This window comes from Phalacrocorax aristotelis, chromosome 14 (assembly GCF_949628215.1).
Source record: "Phalacrocorax aristotelis chromosome 14, bGulAri2.1, whole genome shotgun sequence".
NCBI lineage: Eukaryota > Metazoa > Chordata > Aves > Suliformes > Phalacrocoracidae > Phalacrocorax > Phalacrocorax aristotelis.
The window spans coordinates 7,689,270-7,712,784 of NC_134289.1; the positions used below are offsets into that span (position 1 = coordinate 7,689,270).

At 39.4% G+C, this 23,515-nt stretch overlaps 1 protein-coding gene across 2 annotated transcripts in view; it reads right to left on the minus strand.

Moving 5' to 3' along the window:
- Positions 1–23,515, minus strand: part of CABCOCO1 (ciliary associated calcium binding coiled-coil 1) — a 238,680-nt gene that overhangs the window by 176,692 nt on the left and 38,473 nt on the right. For both annotated transcript variants that reach the window (XM_075109607.1, XM_075109606.1), the window contains exon 3: positions 20,718–20,816. In XM_075109607.1, the coding sequence (XP_074965708.1) occupies positions 20,718–20,816 (99 nt within the window). The remainder of the gene's footprint in view (positions 1–20,717; positions 20,817–23,515) is intronic.

Consider the following 23,515-nt stretch of genomic DNA (forward strand, 5'->3'; position numbering starts at 1 on the left):
TATGTATTTTCCTGCAGGGTAACACACCTGTCACTACAAATCCAGACAACCAGAAATAGAAAGCAGTTTCTGACTATATCAGCTCAGCATTTCTCTATTAGGAATGATCTACTGTGGCAGTGCCAACTTCTTGTAAGCAGTAGGAAAAGGAGAATATAATTTTAAGGGAAATATTAAGTTTCTCATACATAACCTACTATGCAGTTCCCTTGCCTACCTCCTAAATGAGGAGTAAATCTGTGGGGTACCTTACCAGTCATAGAATTCATCGCATAGATTGCATTCCTTTCATTTTCCTCCTGGGCACCACTTGATAGCCGGTGGTCAGACACGTGATTGTTCTTTGGCTGAAGATATTATTACAACAACCAAATAACAGTCATGGCCACGAAGTGCTATTGGTTCGCACAGTTTTCATGGCATTAAATTCAAGACCGGCCCTCACTGAAGTGCTAGAAAACACTATAATATGTGGGCTATATGCCTGCCTATGCCATCCCCTATATCAGTGTTACTCCGTGATTCATATTGCATGACGATCCCATACAAAACAGAAGACTAGGTGCTATACCAAAAGATCCTAATTCTGGATTTGTTTGCATTAGTATAAAATGGACATGACTCCTCTGAAATCAAAGGAGTTAAAATCAGTTTACATCTGGGCAGAGTTTAGCAGAATTTGCCTTCTCCTCAACATAAGAGCTAACAGAACAGTTCCCCCAGTCCCTGTGATTTCTTAAAGCCAAAAGGCATGACTTTTCTTCCTAGTGACAAACTAGATGCAATTTCCTGACAACTGAGCTGTTTCTAAGTAAAGCTGCATGAGGAAGTTGAATGGCACCAGCTTGATTTATCAAGACAGTAGCAAGCTGCTACTTTTATTGTGGGACGCTGGATACCCACCACCAAGCAAGTAAATGTGAGTTCCCTTCTCCTTTCCTGAAAACGGCCTAAAGACCAAGCCGTGTGCAAAGAATCACTACTCTCATCAGTAATTTGTCTAAGGGTCATTTGTAATAAAAAATTTTTCAGCATCTTGACACTTCAATTAATTATCTCCTAAGTTCTCCCTTAACATAAAGACTTTAAACAGATGGAAACTTTTGCCTGCATTACATGAAATCAAATGTTTAGTAATATTGATTTGAATACAATCATTGAGAGGAGCAGGGAGAGGAAAAGCAGCCTAAAAGCAATGGCTTCATTTAAGGACAATTTAATCTCAGACTTCTAAGGTTTCTCTTCTTTCCACTTTAAAAAAAAACACCAATGAAATGCATATTTGCACACCTGCTAAACTGCAAATGGGTTTTCTTTCTGGACAAAACTTATGTATTATATACATAGAAGTACAGTACATGATTTCTAAGTGCAATTACATCTTCATTAGATATTTTTGTTGGCAAACAAAACTAGTTGAGAGTCTACAGAGATGCGATCCTTTCCTGATACAATGTGCTGGCAAAAGGCACTTAAGTAGACAAAGTGATGCCTGCAGAAGTGTATTTTTGACAGGGTTGGCTGATTCAACGTGTGTGTGCACATGCGCACACGCACATAGGTGTGTACGAGTGTGTGTGCAATAAGTTTTGTCAGTATGAATTACGCTCATGTGTAAGATTAATTTTTCTGAACAGCATAGCATTCTGAGATAAGACATTCACAAGGTACTTCAACGCTGCTGAGTCGCTCCAGCATACGTTAAGTGGTACGCTTACTAATAGACAATCCTAAATTCAAGTCAAATCTCACTATTATTCCCTTATTACCAGCATCAGATCACATGTCCCTTCTAGGAGAATGTCATAAAAGCAGTCCAATTTTTAACAGAAAAGCTCAAGGTGTCTTTAAATAGCAACGCTATTCTTATATTGACTTAAAATAATTTTAGTTAAGTGTTTGAAATGCAGCAGTGGCTTTGCAAATCATTTCTGTCTCTTCTGAAAAGCTTGCAAACCTTACTACAGCAGTACAGTAGATGGTGGGCAACCAAATGTACTGCAGTTTCAAAGTATCACAGTTACCCTCCATGCATTTCCTTCACATAATATAAGTAAATGGTCAATTTTTAAATTGCCCGGCTTCACACCTGGTTAAAATAAAACAAAAATGTCATCTGTCTGGAGCGCCACTTTGTGCTTCAACCACCTTTCAGAACAGTCATCTCCTGATGCAGCCTACACCTTGTCTGTTTATTACCTTAAAAAAAATGTGAATATGAGGACTTCAGAAATGTGCAATAAGAAGGCTTGGGGAGGGATGCTTGGGTCATCTCACTTCTCTGAGCACAGCTCGGTAAAAGTTAAAATTTCAGTACAGCCACATATCCTTCACACTTAACAAATGGTTCTAAAATATCAGCAAGCAGCACTTAAGCATGTCTATTTTCTGGCTGCTTCTGGTGCAGTGTTACGTTCTAAGTAAAGCAGGTCATACTGAGGCAATTGTAAACACAAAAACACTCAGGAGAGGCAGAAACTGTTACCTGGTCACAAAGGTAGGAAGGAAGATGGCACTATATACTGACCTGGGACCCAGGGTATATCCTGCCTTCATGGTAGGATTCCTGTCAATTGGTGTCAGTCCTTTTTTCACACCTGGGCTAATCCACACTGCATATCTCCTTGATCACTTCTGGGCTGCCCTCCAGAGCAAACTGACTAGCTCCTCCCAAGAGGGGACTGCAGCACAGAATAGTTCACTGCTGGGTTAGCTCGAGATATGAAGTAGGAAGCTAGGACATGGACCACATCTGGTTTGTCTCCCCTCCACCAGCACCAATCCTCCAACCACACCCAGCAGGCAGTGTCGTTGCCCTACAAGACTCTAGAGGTCACCTCAGCATACCAAGGGTATGTGGCCCAAGCTCCCTGTGTCATGCTATGGAAAAGCATACTGACCTGCTGCAGCAGATGCCTTTGAGTATTTGAGCCTTTGACAGAAGAACACCAAGAAAGGGCAACAATGCAAAGGGCCAGATAAATGCCACATCAGACTCAGTGAGGATCCCGGCTGAGTGTGGTACACCTTGGCCATCTAAGTTCATTTTCCAGAACCTAGGCAGCGTGAGCATGAGCTGACCCATGTGAACTTGCTCATGGACCAAGGCTTGCTTCCTTGGAGAGAGCAATACAGCATGTGCCAGATCACTCAACCTCTGAGCTTTCATTCCTCATTCATAAAATAAATAACAATTCCTCTTCTTCCTTCAAACAGCCATAATGTCACTGTCAGCTCACGTGTCTACTGCTATACCATACGTGAACCACTGCCTGTTTCTGTCTCCAACTTCATCTTCAAAACAGAGCCCTGGGCAAAGCTGGACTCAAGTCTAAGGGCGGCATTTTTTGAGACTGATGCTGTACCATACCCTATTATTATATCCAGGGCAAATGCAGTGACAGTACGGGAAGGAGCAGTGGGTGGGGATGGGTGGAAGCCTATTTTCAGCCCTCCTATTACTCTCCGCTTTTTTTGATTCCATTAGTATTCACCATCCATACAGTATGTATAACATGGTGGCACAAGTAAAATTTCCTGCCCCCAGAACAAGTTTCAATGCTCTGACACATGTCATTTGACATACCTTCCTGAGCTGATTCAAGAAGCCACCATTCCTGAGCTCATGACCATTACTGTTCCCAGTGCAGAGGTAACGGAAGGGACTACATGTCTGAGTCACGGCCTTCCACGGCCATGAAATTTGTTTTGCACAGGGCAGTTAAGACACAAGCACCTGATCTCCATCCTGCTTTTACTGCTACAAGTTCAGTAACCTCCATCAGATGGTGAGTAAGAGAATGGAGAAGCCTCTTAAACTGTCCCAGGAAGGTTTACCAGTGTGGGGCCAGCTGGGTCCAAAATCTGCCATGCTACGAATTCTGCAAGATGTGCTGTCTGTGTTCTCCCTCTGGCCCTACCTCTAAACATAAAAAAGTGCCTGTTCCTACTATTCATGAGTGTAAAATTTAAATAGACCAAACTAGGTGATTAATCTTCTCCCGTGTTTCTTGTGTTACAAACTTATTGCTCTCACGGTTCACAGTACCATCACAAGTGTCATAGAGACTCCTTTTTCTACGCAGTTAAAGATGGCTTTATTCTATTATGTAAATACTCTGAAAACATGCGATGCCCTTGTTAAAACAAGGCAGTTGTGATGTATCTACATTTTCAGGCTTGGAATACAAATTCTCTTTTGTCTTTTACCATTGTTCTTTCAGCTAAATTCCAGCATATATTGCAGCTGTTTTCTTGTTGAATTACTGGATTGTGTGACAAGGTCATGATTTGGCTCTTCAGGATCTGAGTAACTGTGAAAGAAAACCTGAATTAAATTAGAAGAAGTGCTAAGTAAATACAGCCAGTGGCTAAGACTGTACTTCGACAGCAAAACCCCAGCCCCACATCTTCCATCTAGCTAAGCAGGAAGCAGCAGTTTATTCCTAAAGTGCAGTTTCACCAGCACAAATAAACCCACAAGTTGGACCTTCATTTAGGCCACATTTAGATACTAATTAATTCTCAATAGAACACCTCAGGAGGATAAGAACTGATGAAAGAAGCTAACTGTGGTCAGAAAGTCTGTGTGAAAGAGGAAAGAAAAGACTGGCAGTCCATTCAGAGGAAGGGTGGAGATCCATCTAAACCTGAAGACATGCAGTTATTTATTCTGAGTATTCTTTTCACAAACGATCTTATTTACAGTGGCTGTTTAGAAAAAGATTAAACAAAACTTCTTCCTTTGCAGCCCCATCCTTAGATCTGGATTAGATTCTTTACCAGAAACAAGAAATCTGGGGCAGAAGCACAAAAAAGCAAACCCTGACAACTGATTCTTGTGAAAAAAATAAACAGCAAGCTAACAGAAATCCTAGGGACAAAATAAGTTTTAAAATGTCTTCTCTCTAAGCTCAGCCTGTTCAGCGGCTTTGTTCAGATTAAACCTGCTTGGGAAGAGCCAGTCCTGTATCAATTACATAATATCAATCCAATACTCAGGGATAATCTGTAATGGTCACAGTTTACAAAACCCTATGTTTTTCAGCCCAAATATTTGAGGATACCCTAAAATTTTTACGTCTTATATCAAGAGAGTCGTAGACTTCATATACTTAAATTTGTCTCTGAATGTGTTTGCTTATTCAGATACCTTTTTGAGGTCCTTGCTTTGAAAATGAGAGGAATGTGACTGTCTTTAGTCTATTTTGATATATTTAGAGTTTCTGTTATAAAATGGAAACCTGACCCAAGAAGGTCCCTTATAGGAAGGACTGCCTTGACTACAGCCCACACAGTGTGCATCAACAGCATCAGACCTGCAAAATAGGAAGGCCTGAGCAGTAGGGTCCAAAAGTGCAATTTTCATTCTTGGCCCATGTTATTTCCTTTATGAATGAACATTTATAAACTTGCAATTACTCAATGTAATCTCTAAATCAAGTACATTTTCTTGCAGCTGTGACACTAATCCTATTTATATCTTTTGGAGTACTTATTTTTAGTGAACAAAGAATGTGATTGAAGTGTTTCAAGACAATAAAAATGTTCTATTAATAATGAATTGTGCTAAAAACATACTCTTCAGTGTTATCACTTGAACATATCACTTAATATGAGACTATCAAAGACACAGGCAGTCCTCCAAGTTATCTACTGAGTCCTGTCCAAATGAGAAAAAGACTAGACCATTGTGTCATGAATTTTCCATTGTCTCCATTTTTATTCACTACTCTCTTTTCATCTCTAACTACTTGTTCAACTGTGTTCATTCAATTACTGAAATCCAGCTGGTTGAAATAAATCCAGTTGGGCTTTATCATCTTTTGAACTTCTTTTTTAAAGAGGTCTTTAATGACTTTAACTATTGTTCTTGCAAGACTCTTTCACTCACACTAGATAATGCAAGGTTATCTTTGTGAATCCTGTCTGCAAACTTGACTCAAGTTCAATTGTATGCAAACTTCCAGGAGGGAAAAATGCATTGCTTACACAGTGAGAACACTCAGCATTCATTTGCTAACTTCTAATAGCATTTTATATGAAATACTTTTAAAACCATCTTAAACAGAACCAGATGTTTACAGAAATTCTCTCTGATTGCTTTCCAAGTAAAACTATCTTCCTCCCTTTCTCCAAACTCCCTTTATCATTATACAATGCATTGAAATGGAAATATAGAGCATGTAATGATTGCCAGGATTAAACAAGGGGCAGATGGAAAGAAAACCGAATTAGCTGGGTTTGTACGGCTTTTTGTTGTTGTTGTTTTCCAGTCTCTCTTAAACATAGCATGTATGTTGATCCTGAAAGTATATGTTTACTCATCACAGTTTCTTTAAGGTTCTTTTCTTTACTTTTGTTTATACTCTGCAGTGACCAGTTTTCGTTTTTTTGCTGTGGGGCTGATATAGACAGGCCCAGAAGAGGAGAAATCACTCTTACACACTGCACGATGCCCATTTCTGTGGTAACCAAAGGCTCTGCTAGGACGAGGCTCCTGATTCCAGAGAACCAGTGCTGTTTGGAGATGTGTATTATGGCAGACAATCCCAGAGAAAAAATGAGTTCAGGTGTCTACATCATCTAAAATGCATACAGCATTGGAGCACACAGTGGTTTCTTTCTCCAGTAACAGAACACATTGTTTTCATCATGAGTGAAATTACTAAAACCATGATAAATTGCAGAATCCACCTCATGATTCACAAACACCTGTATTACTACAGCCAGCAATTGAATCAAAGGGAAAGTAGCATTGTCTTTTTAGCCATGTAATCAAAGAAAGGTTCCTCATGCCGTTAGAGGTCATTGGAGTTGGCTATAAGATCAGCAAAATCCTCCAAATATGCACCAATTTAAATTAAAAGTAAAAAAAAGGAAAAGAAGGGAGTTCCTTCTCTTGGAATGCACTTCAAACTCTTCTTCTCCTTTCTGAGGGAAATCTCAGCTGGATTCAATCTAAACTCCATAAAGAGGGTTAACCCCGCTACTTCCTGTTGAAAGAATGTGATTTGCTTATGTAAATGTCAATGACCTCTAGTTTTCTAACATTCAATTACAAATATTCTGTAGAAAAGCCTTAATTATGGACCCGATTCAGCTCAATAAATTCTGCCAATGTTTCCCTCAAGTGTTCAGTTTCTGTGACTGCCCTGAAAGTACTGGGAAAGAGCATAAGAGGGAAGTGAACAAGCCATTTCATCCAAAGCTTAATGTGACTGCAAAGCCCTAACAGCAACGCAGAGTGTTTGAAACAAGGCATCTATTCTATGTGCCTATACATATATATATGTATGTGTAGGTGCACAAAGAATATATACGTTCTCTGTTCAGCTGGTCTGATCATGATATTTTAACACGAGTGTAGATCATAACCCACGGGTCTTTACAAGTGTCTGGCACCCACCTGTCCCTCACTGTGTAAGCCAGAACACTGATGGGAAACCACTTAGGATACCCAGTATTAGCCTGCGTCCAGTGCTACGCCGTAACACAAGGAGTGCGTTAGCCTGCACAGCACTTGCTTTCATCACAATTGCAGCAGCGCGGTCCAGCAGCAATTCTGTAACTTAGCAGTAGCAATAATAGGCTGATAGAAGCAACCAGGAAAAACAGGGAGAGACTGAAATCCATGTTTCTCTGCTTCCCCGTTCCTCTGAGCAGACCTGTGGCTCATCCTGGCCACTGTTTTTCTCTGTAGTTCCCATGATCAGTAGTGTAGGCACCCAGTTCAGGCCAATGGCCTGATGCAGCTTGGAGGCAGATAGCAGATGAGAGTGATAAAAGTAGAAATATTGGCATAAGTTTTTTTCCAAATCTGTTCCCTTTCTTTTGGCTGGTTCTTTTTTTGCTTTGACTATATCAGTTCCCCAGTGGAGGGATCACTGAACTCTGTCAGTGGGCCAGTGCCCTGTATGGTCAAGACCATTGAGTGCTCCTGGTACACACCAGCAATAATGACAGATACATACTTACTACAGGTACAAATAGAGAGAAATGCCGCTTGACCTTAGCACCTCAGATTCCAGGTTTAAGCAGTACTTCATGCCACTACCTCTTCCCTGCCCTTCTCCCACCAAATGAAACGGAAATTCAACCTTTAATCTCACTATATGCAATAACCAGTCTCTCCATGTAACTGTGAGTGTTATTCAGCAAACTCTCTACCTACAGCCCCATTAACTTCAGTGGGGATCACACAGAGTGCTTGCAATATAGGGCCTGTTACCAATAATCTGTGCTGGCCAACATGGAACAATTGCCCTCATTCAGGCTGCAGCTCACAAAGGGAAAGTAACATCCTAAACTTCAAGAAGCTGAGGTATCACAGTGGTGAGTGCAGAATAAGAGCAGAGAGAAGAAATCTCTTTGAACAGAGCCCTGCTGCAGCAATTACCCATCTGACAGGAATGTTACTTCATTAAGCAGGAAATACATCAAGGCTATTATCCTCTGAGTTCTACATCATAATTGAAATAGCTGAAGAGGTATTTCTTTTGCTATCTGATATATCTGCTTTTATATCTGCTGACAGGAATTCAGCTGGAATTTATAGCTGTAAATGTAGAATGTATAAAAGAAGCGTAGCTCCACACAGTGCGCTAATTTCTCCATTACTCTTTGAGCACCTTAAGGATAAATGACATTGAACACTCAGATCCTGAAGTGTGTTAAATATCCCTGTAACTCTCATAGGCATCACTGATTTCACTAATAACAAGTTATGCTAATTGCCCTGTGTGTAATGAGGGCCAGATGTCTCAGTACTGAAGGTTACAAACATTCAATGATTTTAAGGCACCTCACTCGCTTCGGTCATACTGCTTCTCAAAATCTGGTTTTAGCCCATGGAATCCACCTCTCCAGGATGCCAGAGTCAAATGTTGTTATGAAGGCTGGATTTCATTTTGGTTTTATTAAAGCCATGTCAAGGTTAGAATCAGCATTTATGTATATTTGTATATACTCAGAAAAGATTAGTGAAGTTTTATAATATATAGTAAATAAAAATCACTGCAAATTATGTAACAAAACTTCTCCTTCTGCAGACAGATCATATTATTTCTTTCTTCTCTTGATGTTAGTTGCTCAAATGACCAATTTCTCTTTGTTTTCTTCTTTCCTTTTTTCCTCCCTCCCTCCCTCCCACTCTTACTTTCCTCCCACAAATCATAATTTTCCTCTTCTTAAACATTTTTCTCTGCTGTCCTACATCTCTATCATATACACTTTTTAATTACTTATTATTCATTCCAATGCACCAACAGCTTAACTACTATCTCAAGCTGGTCAAAAAACACTGGGGGAAAAAAACATGAAGATTTATTTATGTTTAAAAAACCCCAAACATTCCTATTGCATGTGTGCGCCTGTAAACAAGCAACAAAAATACATTCCATGAAATGTATTACCTTAGCTATCACACAGTTGTCTCTGAAGTACATGGAAGTACAAATGTTTTCTAGGAATATAACCAACCATGAGAATGTAAAAACATTGTAACCTCAAAGATTTTCAGCATTAACAGAAGACTTCTGTACGACTAGTCTTCCTAATACAAAACAGGGTGTTTAATATGGTCCCCTCAGACAAAGTCTTGTATTCTGTAAAAGGGACTAGTTGTGCTCACTGTACATGAAACCTGCTACTTTCATAAGACCTGTAACCAGACTAAGATAATTATACAGAAAAATGAGTGGTTTCGGAGAACTAGTTGTCAGTGTTCATTATAGCTTTGGTATAAACAAGAGTCTGTCTGGACAGAAGCATAGTCACTTAAGGATCTTCTTGAAAAACAGCTCTTCTTGGTGCATAATTGAAGGGAATATTTATATTCAAATGTGGGAATCCCGTGTTTGATTTAAGAATTTGCATACATCAAACTAGGGTTTCTCAGATCATTTCTAACAGATGATAAATTTTTAGAAAGGAAAATGTGCTTGTGAGCATTTTGAGAAACAATACTGCAAGGCATAGCAGGGCTTGAATGAATTGGGTTCTCAAGTGCACAGTCCTCTGGGCTGAATTTTAATACCCTTATACAACATTTTAACTTCAATGAGACCATTCACACATTCCAATGATTTTAAGGATTGTCTTCTTCTGTGATGCCCAGAAAATTTTGATTTCTAAAGCATCTGTTCAGCTTCACCCTTACAAAGCCTGATTCAGTGTATGTTTTGTGTAAATTCCAATTATCAGTTGTGCTGGTTTTAGCTGGGGTAGAGTTAATTTTCTTCAGAGTCGCTAGTATGGGGCTATGGTTTGGATTTGTGACCAACACAGTGTTGGTTACACAGGAATGTTTTCATTCCTGCTGAGCAGGGCTTGCACAAAGTCAAGGCCTTTCCTGCCCCTCACCCCACCCCACCAGCGAGGGGTTGGGGGGGCACAAGGAGCTGGGAGGGGACACGGCTGGGACAGCTGACCCCAACCGACCCAAGGGGTGTCCCACACCATATGGCATCATGCTCAGCATGTGAAGGGGGAAGAAGAAGAAAAGGGGGTAAATTCAGACTGATGGTGTTTGCCTTCCCAAGTCACCATTACGCATGATGGAGCCCTGCTTTCCTGGGGATGGCTGAGCACCTGCCTGCCCGTGGGAAGTAGTGAGTGAATTCCTCGCTTTGCTTTCCTTGTGGATGGAGCTTTTGCTTTACCTATTAAACTGTCTTTATCTCAATCCACGGGTTTACTCGCTTTTACTCTTCTGATTCTCTCCCCATCCCACTGGGGGGAAGTGAGCGAGTGGCTGAGTGGTGCTTAGCTGCCAGTTGGGGTTAAACCATGACAGCATGATACAAAAGGATAGAAGAACACTTTTTTAAAGATTTTTTTTCCCCTGCATTGAGAAATGGCCAGGTCTGCAGCCCAAGATCCAGTGAGAACAATGAGGGATTTATTGTTCAGTTTCTTTCTGGATAGGCTCCTATTGAAGTGCGACTTTTTCCTTTAATTTTCACTTTTTACTCCATCTCATGAATTACAAGTTCCATGAAACCTACATTTAGAAATAAAGTAATTGTCTGTCAGCCCACCATGATTTTTGAAGAATTGCTTTGTCCTATTCTTCTTAAAAGATTCATGTTCTTAATGAGCAGAACATCTGAAACAACTTGCCTAAAACAGTGATGTAATCCCTAATGGCAACAACTCTCATCCTGAACAGTCTGATAAAGATCACTGTAATATTCTCACTAAACTTGATTCTGCTCTCATTTAAAATTGTATAAAGCAGCAGATACTGCAATGAAATGGTATTGTGACACAGGTCACCAAATTTTTTTTTCTCAGGAAGGTTTATAAATACTGTGAAAATTATTCAAACACAAATGTTTCCCGGATGACTCAAGCAGGTGGAACAGCTGCCACTTAGCCTAGTGGGCAATAGAGAAGACTTGGCTAATAATCCACAATCAAAACCACAAAAATTTTTTTGTTTTTTTTCAGAACTGTTACTGAAGTTTAGTTTGTTCTTCTCCTTTCATTCCTTTTTCACCTCCACCTTGGAACAGCTGTCTGTAACAAAGTAGTCCTTGAAAGACAGTAACACTGAAGATGTGATGTAAAATAATTTCCCCTGGGAGTGTAAAGTATTTGTGTTAAATGAAACGAAAAATCAACTTAAACGTTCATATGAATGCCCAAGGAGAAATATTTAGCCACTGTGATGGTTTCTACCTTTTCCCTCCTCACCAAGAAATAGGATAAGAGATTTCCATTAAAATAATGTTACGTATGAATTACACTTTGCCCATGGGGAATAGGGGAAATTACAGCTTTTATACTCTGCAATTTACAGGGACTTGACACTTGTTTTGGGATGTACTAGGCTTACTACAACAGTGCTGAGTACTAAGTATTTCCAGAGTATAAAATATGCCATTTAGAGAAGGAGACCCGCACTTAACTCACAGGCACCATTCCAGCCATTTCAAGGATTCTCTTCCTCAGCAGTGCACAGAAAATGCTGAGGCGTCTGTTCAAAGTGCAAGCACGAGTTCACAGAAGGACTGGAGTCATTCCTGTACCCTAAGATCTTTTTGAGCATTTGGTAAGACTTGGCCTCTGGCAAGTCTGTCTAATGGTTCTTACCAAACAGTCAGAAATCCAGTTAAAACCAGTACACATGGATGCCACCTGGCCCAAAAGATTGACCATAAAGCATAGAGTGGATGAGGAAATAAAACCTTTACATCTTGTACTCCATCAAAAGGTACAGTCCTCAACTCCAGATGCAATAGCAGCCCCACACGTGCACAGTTTTAGTTGTATTTAAGTATGCTAAGATATGATCCCCAACAGCCTTTATCAAGCCATGTTTCTTAAGCTGTTTAGCAAGTGAGACATCTCTGGAAAGTTTGTGGCTGCACAAAACCAGCTACAGCAAGACTGGGAGCAAACTACTTTGGGTGTAGCATCAAGGGGAAAATTCACATTTCAGCAAACTGAATTTTCTGGGTATTGTAATATTCACTGCACCTACTCAAAGTTATTACAAAAGCCGGGGTTATGATGTCGCTGAGGTATCTCAAGCACAGTGAGACCAGGTGAGGTGGTATCAAATTTGTTCCGCAGAGACACTCATAAACTCATTGGATCATATTTTGCCTAAAAGTTACAGCACTTTGCCAGCACAGAACTGCCCAAAGCTACATTAATGTTTAAAAAGATAAGATCTGAGGTTTGAGCAACTTTTATGAATATACTAATAAAACAATCCAGGCACTAACAAAATAATTACATATGAGATGCTATTTCTTAAGGTATTTTTGACAAAAGATTCTTACACTTTCTTTTACTTATTAACAGAGTCCAGCAATTGCTGTATGAGGTAAATCTTTTTTATTATTTACACAAGGTCCCTTTTCATGAAAAGAGACATTTTGGGCACTAATCTGAGCCCTCTCAAAGACTGGCAGTGTATCGAATGCAAACTCTATCCAAGTGAGACATAATATGGGAGCCTTTGGATAATATGCACATGAAGCACTTTCTGACATTTCACATATACCTTCCACCTGCCTTTGCAATCCTACGTATCCCAGGAAGGTCAGGGAACCTTTGATCAAGACTGCTGAAGAAACTGGTAAAAGCTTTAAATTGCCCTTAAACCAAATCATTGTGCATAATGCATTCGAAATGCATTTGTAAGTTCACCCAGTGTTTGCACAGACACAGACAGTGCTCTATTCATCACTATAGCTCTCAGGCAGTAAGAAGAAGAGACAGTGATTATCATGCTTGGTACTTTTGAGTGATGCCTCTGTGATGATCCTTACAACTTTGCAGGAAAGCACTGCAAAATGCTGCCTCGATTTCCCCATCCCAAGCGATAATGAGCTCACCTCTTATGTGCTCTGAGGGCTGCTTCTGGAAAGGGTTCTTGAAGGGCTAGACATTTATCACGAAATGAGATTCCATTTTTGTTATACTGCATTTTTCCACATGGCTTCTCTCTCCTTGCATACATAAAATGAGGTGCTCTATCAGTGAATCAGGATTGTGTAGTGCAGAGTGTCTCTGGAGAGAGGCAGGCTAGAGAGGAAAGACAGCTTCTCAATGCCAGAAACTCTTGCCCTGTTAGAAGGTCAGAGACTGGGGAATTTGCAAATTTCCTCTACCACAGGCCTTCTTCTGGCCAGAGTAAAGCTGTCTTGAAAGTTTATCTTGTCTGGAGTTCACAAGGATGAAGAGAGGTAATGGAAATTTTTCCTATATTTTCTCTGTATTGGCTGGTTTTTGTCTGCCTCCTATCTAGGGTTTCTTTTTTATCTTAATAGTGCCTGTGGCCCACTTTTTAGCCTTCCCAGAGCAAGTGAGGTCTGTCCAGGTACTTTTCCATCAGTAAACAGAAACATTTTCTGTCTCCTAGGTGCTTAGCTTTGACAGCAAGAGGGGAGGGTAGAGCAGATGTGTACTTCTTCAATTCTATTAATAGCAATGTAGCCTGATTGTCATTCAATGGGGAAATCACCTTTCCGTAAAAGGCTGCTGGGTTGATGCAAAGTTAGAAATACAGATAAGCAAAATGTCTTATATATGTCTCCAGCCGTGTCCAGTGTTAAACCAATTGTGGGTGGTTCTTGTTCAAGGTTAGAAACAATATCATGTGTAGTTTGGGTTGTGTAAATTCCATTTTCAGAACTGTCCTCTGAACACAGCTTTCTGTCTTTCGGTCACGGTCCTCTAAACATAGTTTACCTGGTGATGCACAGGAATGCCTATCTCCTATTGGACATGTGCCTTTTGTAGTCCTGAGTACTCAACGGGGCTGTGAGTATTGTGTCCTTGGGACTCACACAAGGTCAGGCTTTAGAACTGCCAGTGTTAGCATGTGAGGAGCTTCAGGGGCAGAACTGGATGTTGAGATCTCTATTACTGAATTGGTGGGAACATGAGCTTGGAGTGGGCTGCAGTATTCTTGTACCACTGAGCCACTTTGACTCCTTTTAGGCATCTTCTTGCCTTTACTTCTCCACAGATACAATTCTGTACCAAAGAACCCTGTCTGGCCCTGCTTCCTCGGTATAGCACCAACCTAAAGTGTCCCTACTTGCATGAGAGCTACCCAGGATTAATGACTATCAATCCTGCTCTTGGAGCCATGGCTGGGAATACCTCACTCCCTACACCTCTGTTTTCTCACCCCTCCTTTGGGCTCATTCACTCTCCCCAAGGCTGGCAACCCTGCTCCAGGTGCTGGATTCTGCTCTCTGAGGCATTTCACCTCTAACACTGGCATGAGTCACTATCTGGGGAATAGGTCAACTAGGTAATTATACAGGTTTACTTTATCACCTGAGGATTATTTTGATTTTAGTCTTTTGTTGTGTTCAGCCTATTTTTATGTGAGGGGTTTGCTTGGTTTTGCAACCTTAAATGTGCTGAAGAGACTCTAAATATGCTCCAGAGATGTTTCTTACTTCTCACAGATACTTACTTTCTACACAAATTTGCCAGCTGACTTGGTGTTATTGAAATGAAAAGCACATAAATGCTTCCTAAGAAATACTTGTGATTTGTTTACATCTCTTTAAAATTCTAATCCAAAAAGTTAACACTGACGTTATGCAAAATGCCACATTTACATTTAATAACAGCATCCTGAATAAATATTTAGAAAAACTGCAGTTTTTTAATTAAACCTGTTGTGAATGAAAGAGCAGATAACTAATGCATACAATAATAAACTTTCCTTAGTCAATCCACCTTTTTGGCAGCATATTTAGTATGTGATTTTATAAATATTTTTAAAGAGGTAACATCTGAGCATGATGCTTCCTATTTTTCTGATTATTTGATGACTGCGTGTATGTACACACAGAGTTCATCAGATCAGCTGATTCCCCCATCTGTTCATTTCTGCCTGGAAAGAGAGATTTAATATTTTATTAATCATGAGCAAACCATAACATAAACAGCACAAACCCAGATTCAGAAAGACCTAGCCTAGCAACAAATAAGCGTTCTAATTTCAGAGGACCTAGGAAGGGGATTCTGGCATTCTGACTCAGTGATCAGAATTTAATACTCCAGATGGGTGACATTTCTGATTTGACAACCTAAAAAAACCCCTAAACTCTTCTCTGTAACAAATCTAGTATAAACAATTCTTCTGTCTCACTGGCCAAATGAAATAGAACGTGTATGCTCTTTTCTAAACAGAAGATGTAGTTTGGTCTGCTGTTGGAGGCCCATTTCTATTTTCCTTCTCTTGCTGACAGAAGGGCTATTGTCTCATATCATCTGACCCAGACCTGGTTATACGTAAGGAGTGTTCCTGCCCACAGAGCTGCCACTGAAGTTCCTCATTTTACCCAGGAATAAGACCACCTGTTCTGGGGCTACATTGTGCAGTAGTACAGAAGACAACAGTTTCCTTCTTGAGCCACGGAGTGTGCTGCTACGTCGTCACTGATCTGATTTTCAGACTCGTGCCTCATGGATTAGAGGACCATATTATTGAACTCTGTCTGCATACTTATGGACCCTCTGCAGCTCTGGCCTGCCATTCAGTGCACAAGAACTATGTCCAGCATCAGCTGTGTTCTGCCTGAACAAATAAACTGATAGAAGAAGAGCAGGAGCCAGAAAGCAAGGAGAAAGTGGTCCTCAACATTCCCGTAAAGAGCAGCAAATAAGTCAAGATCACACTGCCTGTGGCTGCCATAGGCCTCTACAGCTGTAGGGCAGACTGAGCTGCAGGAGTAGCAACTGTAGGTTGCGCAAAGCTAGAAGATATTCCAGGCATTGCAGTAACTCCCTAGTTGCGGGAGCAACAGCTGAACACAGAACACAGAACATTCACTCTGGTACCAGAGATACACATGAGCAGTACTCCCATCATGGTCACAACCCAGCGCAAAGCCAACTTCTCTGACCCACCTTTTCCTGCTTAATTTTCTACAGATTGCATAAACAACAAGAAATGATAGACAACATTTCAACCTGGGTAAAAATTATGCAGGCCCATGGCAATTACAGTGAAATACCTTACATGGATGAATAAGTATATTTCCAGCAGAATTAGAGGTCACAGTTTATAGACACACACACACACACAACTTCCTCCACTCAGGAACAGACAAAAACAAAAAGCCCACTGAATGGGTTAACATGCATGAAATGATGCAGGAAAATACTCACACTCTTTCACTGTCAGTTGTAACAGGAATACATTGTATTTTGCATTACCTTATTGCACAGTGAAAAATTATGTGGCCTATAAAGAAATTATTTATACTACAAAATTCCTAGTACATAGAATTGATGCAATGTTACCATTAAGCACCCTCTAAAAACAAAGATCTAGTCCCAAGATTTCAGGACATTCTATTTCCTGGCAATTAGTTTTTTCTCCAGTAACTTTTTTAACTTCATCAAATCTCCACACGAAAGTGCATATTTTTTGTAGAAGATGCTTTTTTTCCACCACCTAAAGCTGGCTTTGGTACTTGTAAATTATAAAGATACTGGGAAAAGTTTTCCTGCTAGGTGGTCAGAGAACAGCCCTTGTTCTGCTTGCTCTGTGTCACCACACACTGAACCATGATGGCACCAGCTGTACAGCTGCACACATCAGGCTTATTATTATAGGTCAACCTCTATGTGTTGGAGTTGTTTGAAATTGTGTTTTTTCACAGGTTATATTCCTGTGGAAACATTGTTTATCCTTTTTAGCAATTTTGGCATCTTTTTAAGATTTCAAGGTAACAATCTAAATTTGTTTTCACATTTTTCCTCTCCTCTTTATTCTTTTTTCTCCTCTCTTCACTGCTTCTTCCACTGAAGGCAGAGGAAGTTCTAAGGCAGAGGAGAATAGTTTAAATTGTAGAAAATTTATGTGAAGAAAAAAATAAAAACTAAAATTTCTTGGATTTGTGATTTTTTTCCCCCCTTATTTTGGTGAAAATAAGATGCCAACAGCCTTAGCCAGGTTTTCAATTCCTGTCATTGCCTTCAGCCTGACTCCAGTTCATTAAGTGTTATTCTAACTTCTCAAATTCTATTAATTCTTTGGGGCTGACACTGTGTTATGAGGGCTTTGGCCTAATACAGTGATAGCTTGGTCCTGAGAGAGATCCAGCATCTAGGGAGCCTCCCAGATGCTACGCTAAAACAAAAAACAAACTATAACATCTGAGAATGTGTCTCAGCATGAAGAACCTTATTAAGAGCAACTTCACTACTTTTTTGTTTGTTTTGTTTTTATTGAAATACCTAAGAAATTGAGATGGGGTATTAAAAAATTTTAAGAGATAATTCTCAACACTACAAATGCAATCCTCTAAAATTAAAGTCTTTAGTGATGTATTTTCAGTGATGGAGGCATAAACCCCAAAAACCTCTCCCAGAGCTTCATTCTGACATATATAAATCATGGTACAGCTGCAAAACCTCCATTTACTTTCAGTGGGACTAAAAGTTTTCTCTGAGTATCTAATCAGTTTTCTTTATACTGTCATTTTTCCCGTTCCTATTATGAATACTACAGCAATTTATTTGCACAGCCTCCTCTATAGCTTTTCAGCTCCAAAAGCATTTCCCGATTCAATTTAGCTTATAAACAACTGTATTTTTTGTTCTTCAAATATATTTCAAAAATGGTACAATTTTCACAAATGGACCCCATCTCGGTTAAATTTGTTCTATCTAATATTAGTAAAAGCACACAGATTTTCCTCAGGATACAATGTCTAATACTTTTGTTTCCGCAGTTGATTATAGCTAGTGTTTTTCTGCATATCTTTACAAAGATTGAAGGAGCATCTTCAATACAGCTCACAAAATGAATTCGGATTCTGAACATACTCCTTTTTCTCATAAAAATACTAATGCTCTTTCAGAAGCGTGGAGCTTTTTCACTACCACTTAATGATGAAATTCACTCATTAATTCTGCCAAGTATAAGAAAGTATTAATAATAATCAATAGTAGATTTATATGGTAAATCTCAGATGCTCTGTTTATTATATGCTACAGTGGGTTAGCACATAGTATTTACTCATTTTGCTGCAGAAGGCTACATATAATCTCATCTAAAGAATGGAACTTGCCTTTTGTGGTAACTTGTTTTGCAATATCTAGAATGATAGCACACCATGGACTTATTTGCTCATCAAGTCACTGGAGGGAGCTAAGTAAACACTTACATCAATTACGGTGAAACAGAATTAGTAGAAGAGCACACAATAACAGATTCCAAACTATTTGTTCCAAACTACAGTCTAGAAAGACTATAAAGCCCTGAAATGTTTGACAAGTATGAAATAATACATAGTTAGTTTAAATATTTAGAATGAATACAGTGGGACATTCCTTAGGTGAATCAACAGCTTGGAACAAATTCAACATGGTAGCTGTTCAGTTGAGGAAAATAGACTCATATTCATGTAATGACACTGTGCAAATCAGCTGGTTTCTCTGATATGTACATGTAACTGGTGTCTGCAACAGAACCCCTGAAATGGCTGCCTGTTCATTTGACTTATATACGTACTTTCTATTCATAACACTTGGCATTTTCTATTTTTTTAAGACCAACAAAATAACAGGAAAATCCATTAGCATTAGCAACCCGCACGCTGCTTCAATAGCATGTGAGAGGTTACTCCCCAGGGATCACATTACCATGGGAGAGAGGAAGATAATGATGCGCCCTGTAGCAAGGGTGTTCATGTTGACAAACAGTCAGATTATCACTGCCCAGCACAGTTAATGCAATACAGTAAAGTGACAGAATGCTGGAGTGCAAAGTGGTGAGTAGAGACAAAGAAATTTGAACTAGAAAATACATTCTTAGGAGAAAAATACTTAACAGTTTGAAATAACATAGCTGGGTATGAACACACTTTATACCCTAGACACATAGTGTGCCACGCTTGTTTATATACTGTGAGAAATAGATTGTCCTGCATGTTTTTATTGCATGTGAGAAGACAGCATTAATTACAACTGTCCACACCTTTTCTCCCATGAACAACATATAGATTAGCTTTTTCCAGAAAAAGACTCCCAGTTTTGGCTTGATGCCCCCATGTCATGGCATTAGAGATGTATACAATCAGATGAACTGCTGGCCTAAGAGACTGTAGTATTGCTCTGATTTACACTAATGACAAATGTGGCCCACTGCTACACTGGATAAAACTGTTGCAGCTGAAAACACAGAAGGTAACACATCCTAGCTGAAGAGACAATGTTACATAAATTCAAAGCATCCAGGGCCAGCATGAACCTAGAAGAGACATCAGATGGCAAAAATATCCTGTCACTGCTGATTGACCTAAGTGAAAGCCTCTCCTAATCATTACTAATTTCCTGAGTCAGCGAGTTCCCTTAACGCCTATCACTAATCACACAGATTTACAACTCAGTACAATATTTGTGAACCAAGGGAAAATCCTCTGAAGTTTAAAGATTATTAAAAATTATTATCCCAAAACTGGGGGGGGGGGGGGGGGGGGGGGAACCACAAAAAACCAAAACAACCCTTTAAGAGCAATGGTAAACAATGGCAGGATTTTGATTTATGACATTATCACAAGATAAGAAGCATCTAATCTAAGGGAGGAAAACAATTACTTAGGGCTAGGTACGTGTGTGGCAACATGCCCGTTACCACCCTGCTAAATATCAAAGCTCCTGCAGTCCTACCCTGCTATCCCTCTAAGTTGGAAATCAGCTTTGCCATTTATAACACATGGCATTTCACTGAGACACCCAATTGGGAGATATTTTTAGACTACAGAGGAGAGGTTTCTTGGTTAATAACCTTGCAGCATTCCTGCATTATTTTGGTGGAAGAGTCACTGACAAAGTAACAGTTCAAACACTGGTTTTCTGTCATACCCTTGTTCTTTGTTGAATTCATCACCTTCAACCAATAGCTTCTAAACAGCTGAAAATTCAGAAGTCTGTTAAAGTAAAATGCCTGTGTGCAGTGTCCTGGATAAAACTCAGTCAAAGATCACAAGGTTAGGAACTGATGAAGCAAAAATTTCTACTGTGGAAACAGACAAAACCTAATTAGACCTACAGGTTTGACCTGTTATGTGTGTATATATTTAAAATCATTCTATTGTCCCACCTTTGTCTTGCTTCGTCGACATTTTTGTAGCAATACGTTACTTACTACAATCAATGGATATTTTGCTTTAATAACATATACAAGGCATTGGCTCACATTACATTGTCACATGAGGACTACTCACATAACTGAACTCGTGTGGATAGGTTGTCAGGAGAGGGCCCGCAGCTTCTGGAACATAAATTTTCTTTGTTTTGTTCATTAATGTCTCCGTGCTGCTGACCTAGAGAACAGGAGAGATAATTATTAGGTGTTTTCAACACCATTCCCCATTGAAATTAGCTTGCCATATCAGGAGCAGAAAACAAGCACTGCAAAACAGGCACAGTCCCCGTATCTTCCCACGGAAGCAGAGTGAGTACTACAGATTCAGCACATTTCTAATACTGGTTATATTGTTCATGCAATTTAGCTTTCACATTGTGTAGATATCTCATGCCTCTTTCATTAGCTGAAGCAATTAAAGTACAGTCAGACATAAGATTTATATTTTCATATTCCCACTTTGTGCGATTCATTTTGAGATAATTAAAATAATTTTTCAGTGAAGCTGTCACAGCACAATGAAAAATGTTATGGGAATATAAACAAGACTTATAAACATTTTATGAGATTTTTTTTTTAAAGGAGGAGGGGTCTCAACAGCTTTAGAAGATCAGAAAGGATTCCCCAGGTGAAGAAATAACAGGATTTTTGAAAGTCAGCTTACAATTACTTGAAAATAATTACTTTTCCAGAAAACAGGTATATGAGAAAAACATCAGCTGACAGAAATAATTCAGCAGTTTTCACTCTTATTTTCTCTGTACAGTTATTACTGTACCTGTCTAGATAAAAACAGAACAGACAATGTGAACCAGTACACATCATTTCCTGTATTAGCTGCTTTAATCTGCTGTGATTGAGAATGTATTTCTGGACACAGTCCAGGCAGGCTTCTGGCAATCAGAACAGTGAAGAGACCTGATGTACCTTGTTAATTCTCTTAAGGCTAAATCCCACAGTCCTTGCCCAGGCAAAACTCTCATTGAGAGTTTTATTTAGGTTAGATTTTGACCTATTAACCTTAACATCTTGAATTCATGGTTCTTCCATCCATACTTTTCCCTCTTCAAATGAAGTATCAGGTTTACTTAATATACTGATATAGAAAGATATTACTTGGTACATCTAATGTCATGTGTCGTCATGCCACTGGGGAACAGCACTGGAGAAAAGCTCTCTGTGAGTTATGGTGTAGTTAAACTGATGTGAGCATACTGAAATAGAAGATGGGCATTAGATCATTCACATCCCCGTTTTGCAAGCTGATATGTACAGGAAAGCCACTGAAACCATGTATGGCACCAGTTGCATGACTAACTTCAGGACTGAAGGAGTTCACTCCAGCACAAACTTTTTGAGTTTTGTCCCACCTCATTTACTGCCTATTCCTCTGGAGACTGATCTACATTTTAGTAGTTTTCCTTAAGTCATCCTTGTGTTCTTCAGCAGTCTGGAATTTTTTAACCCTTTGTAAGTACTTATGAGCCAATGTGAGCACTTTGGTGGTGACATTCATTTAAAGAACATACCTCAATAAAGATTTCTCTTGTTCCTTCAAATAGTGGTTTTGGAACTCCTCCCCAGGTAGTGAGCAGAGATCTTGCCATGTCAGTCTGCTTTCTCAAGCATGCCTAATACTTTTATTTACCTTTTTAATTAAAAACAGTTTAAAAAACCCTACCCAAACCAATTCTACAGCAAAAGCTAAGTGTTTCTGTTCTTCTGGTGTCAGTAACATAAAATCCATCCTTCCAAATCATTCAAGGCTTATTTTCTCTTCAGTGTATTCTGTCCCTTAACATTGGTAAAGTTCCTCCCTGTATCTCTGTCTGCAAGTTCTCAAACGACCTGAATCACTACAATCTCAATATTCCTTATCCTTTATGGCTAGTGTTAACCACCTCTGTTTGTTTGCCGGACTTTTTGCCACAGCCCTTCTTCAGTCTTCACTATGTACTTTGCTAAGCTGCAGGCTTTAAAAGCATTCTATAGCCTAGTGCAAGAGGTAGATATCTAAATGTCACCCGTTGGCTGCAACAGAGGCTGGCTTTATTCCAAGGTTCACCATGTCCCTTCTCTATCTCCTTTGCTTTTATAGTTCCACTTACTTACATGCCTTTACTTCTGTTACTGCAGAGAAATATACTTTCTGCTTAGAAATGCCTGCCATCAAAGGCACAATGTAGATAAAGTTATCTGCACTAGCTTTGAGCTAGATGGTCCAAAGAACAACTGTATTAGTGACCCAATAGCAGAAATTTCTACACATTAACAGCAAATCCATTGTACCCTACGGACATACCTTGAACAGTCACTTTTCATGACAGACATTCTTGGACCTCAAGCCCTCCTTCCTTACAGAGGACACTAGAACAGTCCAAGAGGTCACTAGGAAGCTAATGATTCACTTCAGAGCAGAAAGTTCTCTAAAATCAGTTATTCTTAACTGTATGAAATTTCTGTTACTTTCTTCATCATCTGTAACCAATACAAAATCCCCTGTTGAATATTGCATACCTGGAACTAGCTACCAAAAGCACTTTGATAACTCTTCTAACATAGAGTTTGATGCTGTGTAATTTTCTCTTTAAAAAATATTTTAAATCATCTACTGCTTTTCTTTTTTAATACTAATACCAAAGCTACCTATGAAAACAAGGGTGTAAAGTTAAAATTTGAAGGAAAAAACCTCATACTTTCTGTGTCTAACAGTTTTGCAGTAGGCAAGCACTTAAAAGGAACCAGACCACCCAGTTCAGAGCACTGTTCTATTTAAAGTCTTTCTGATGTTGAAACTAATTATGCATCTAGCTAGGCAGGTTAGTATGAGAGCTAGAGAAACAGCTTGGAAAAAAAAAATCAACAATTTAGGGTTTA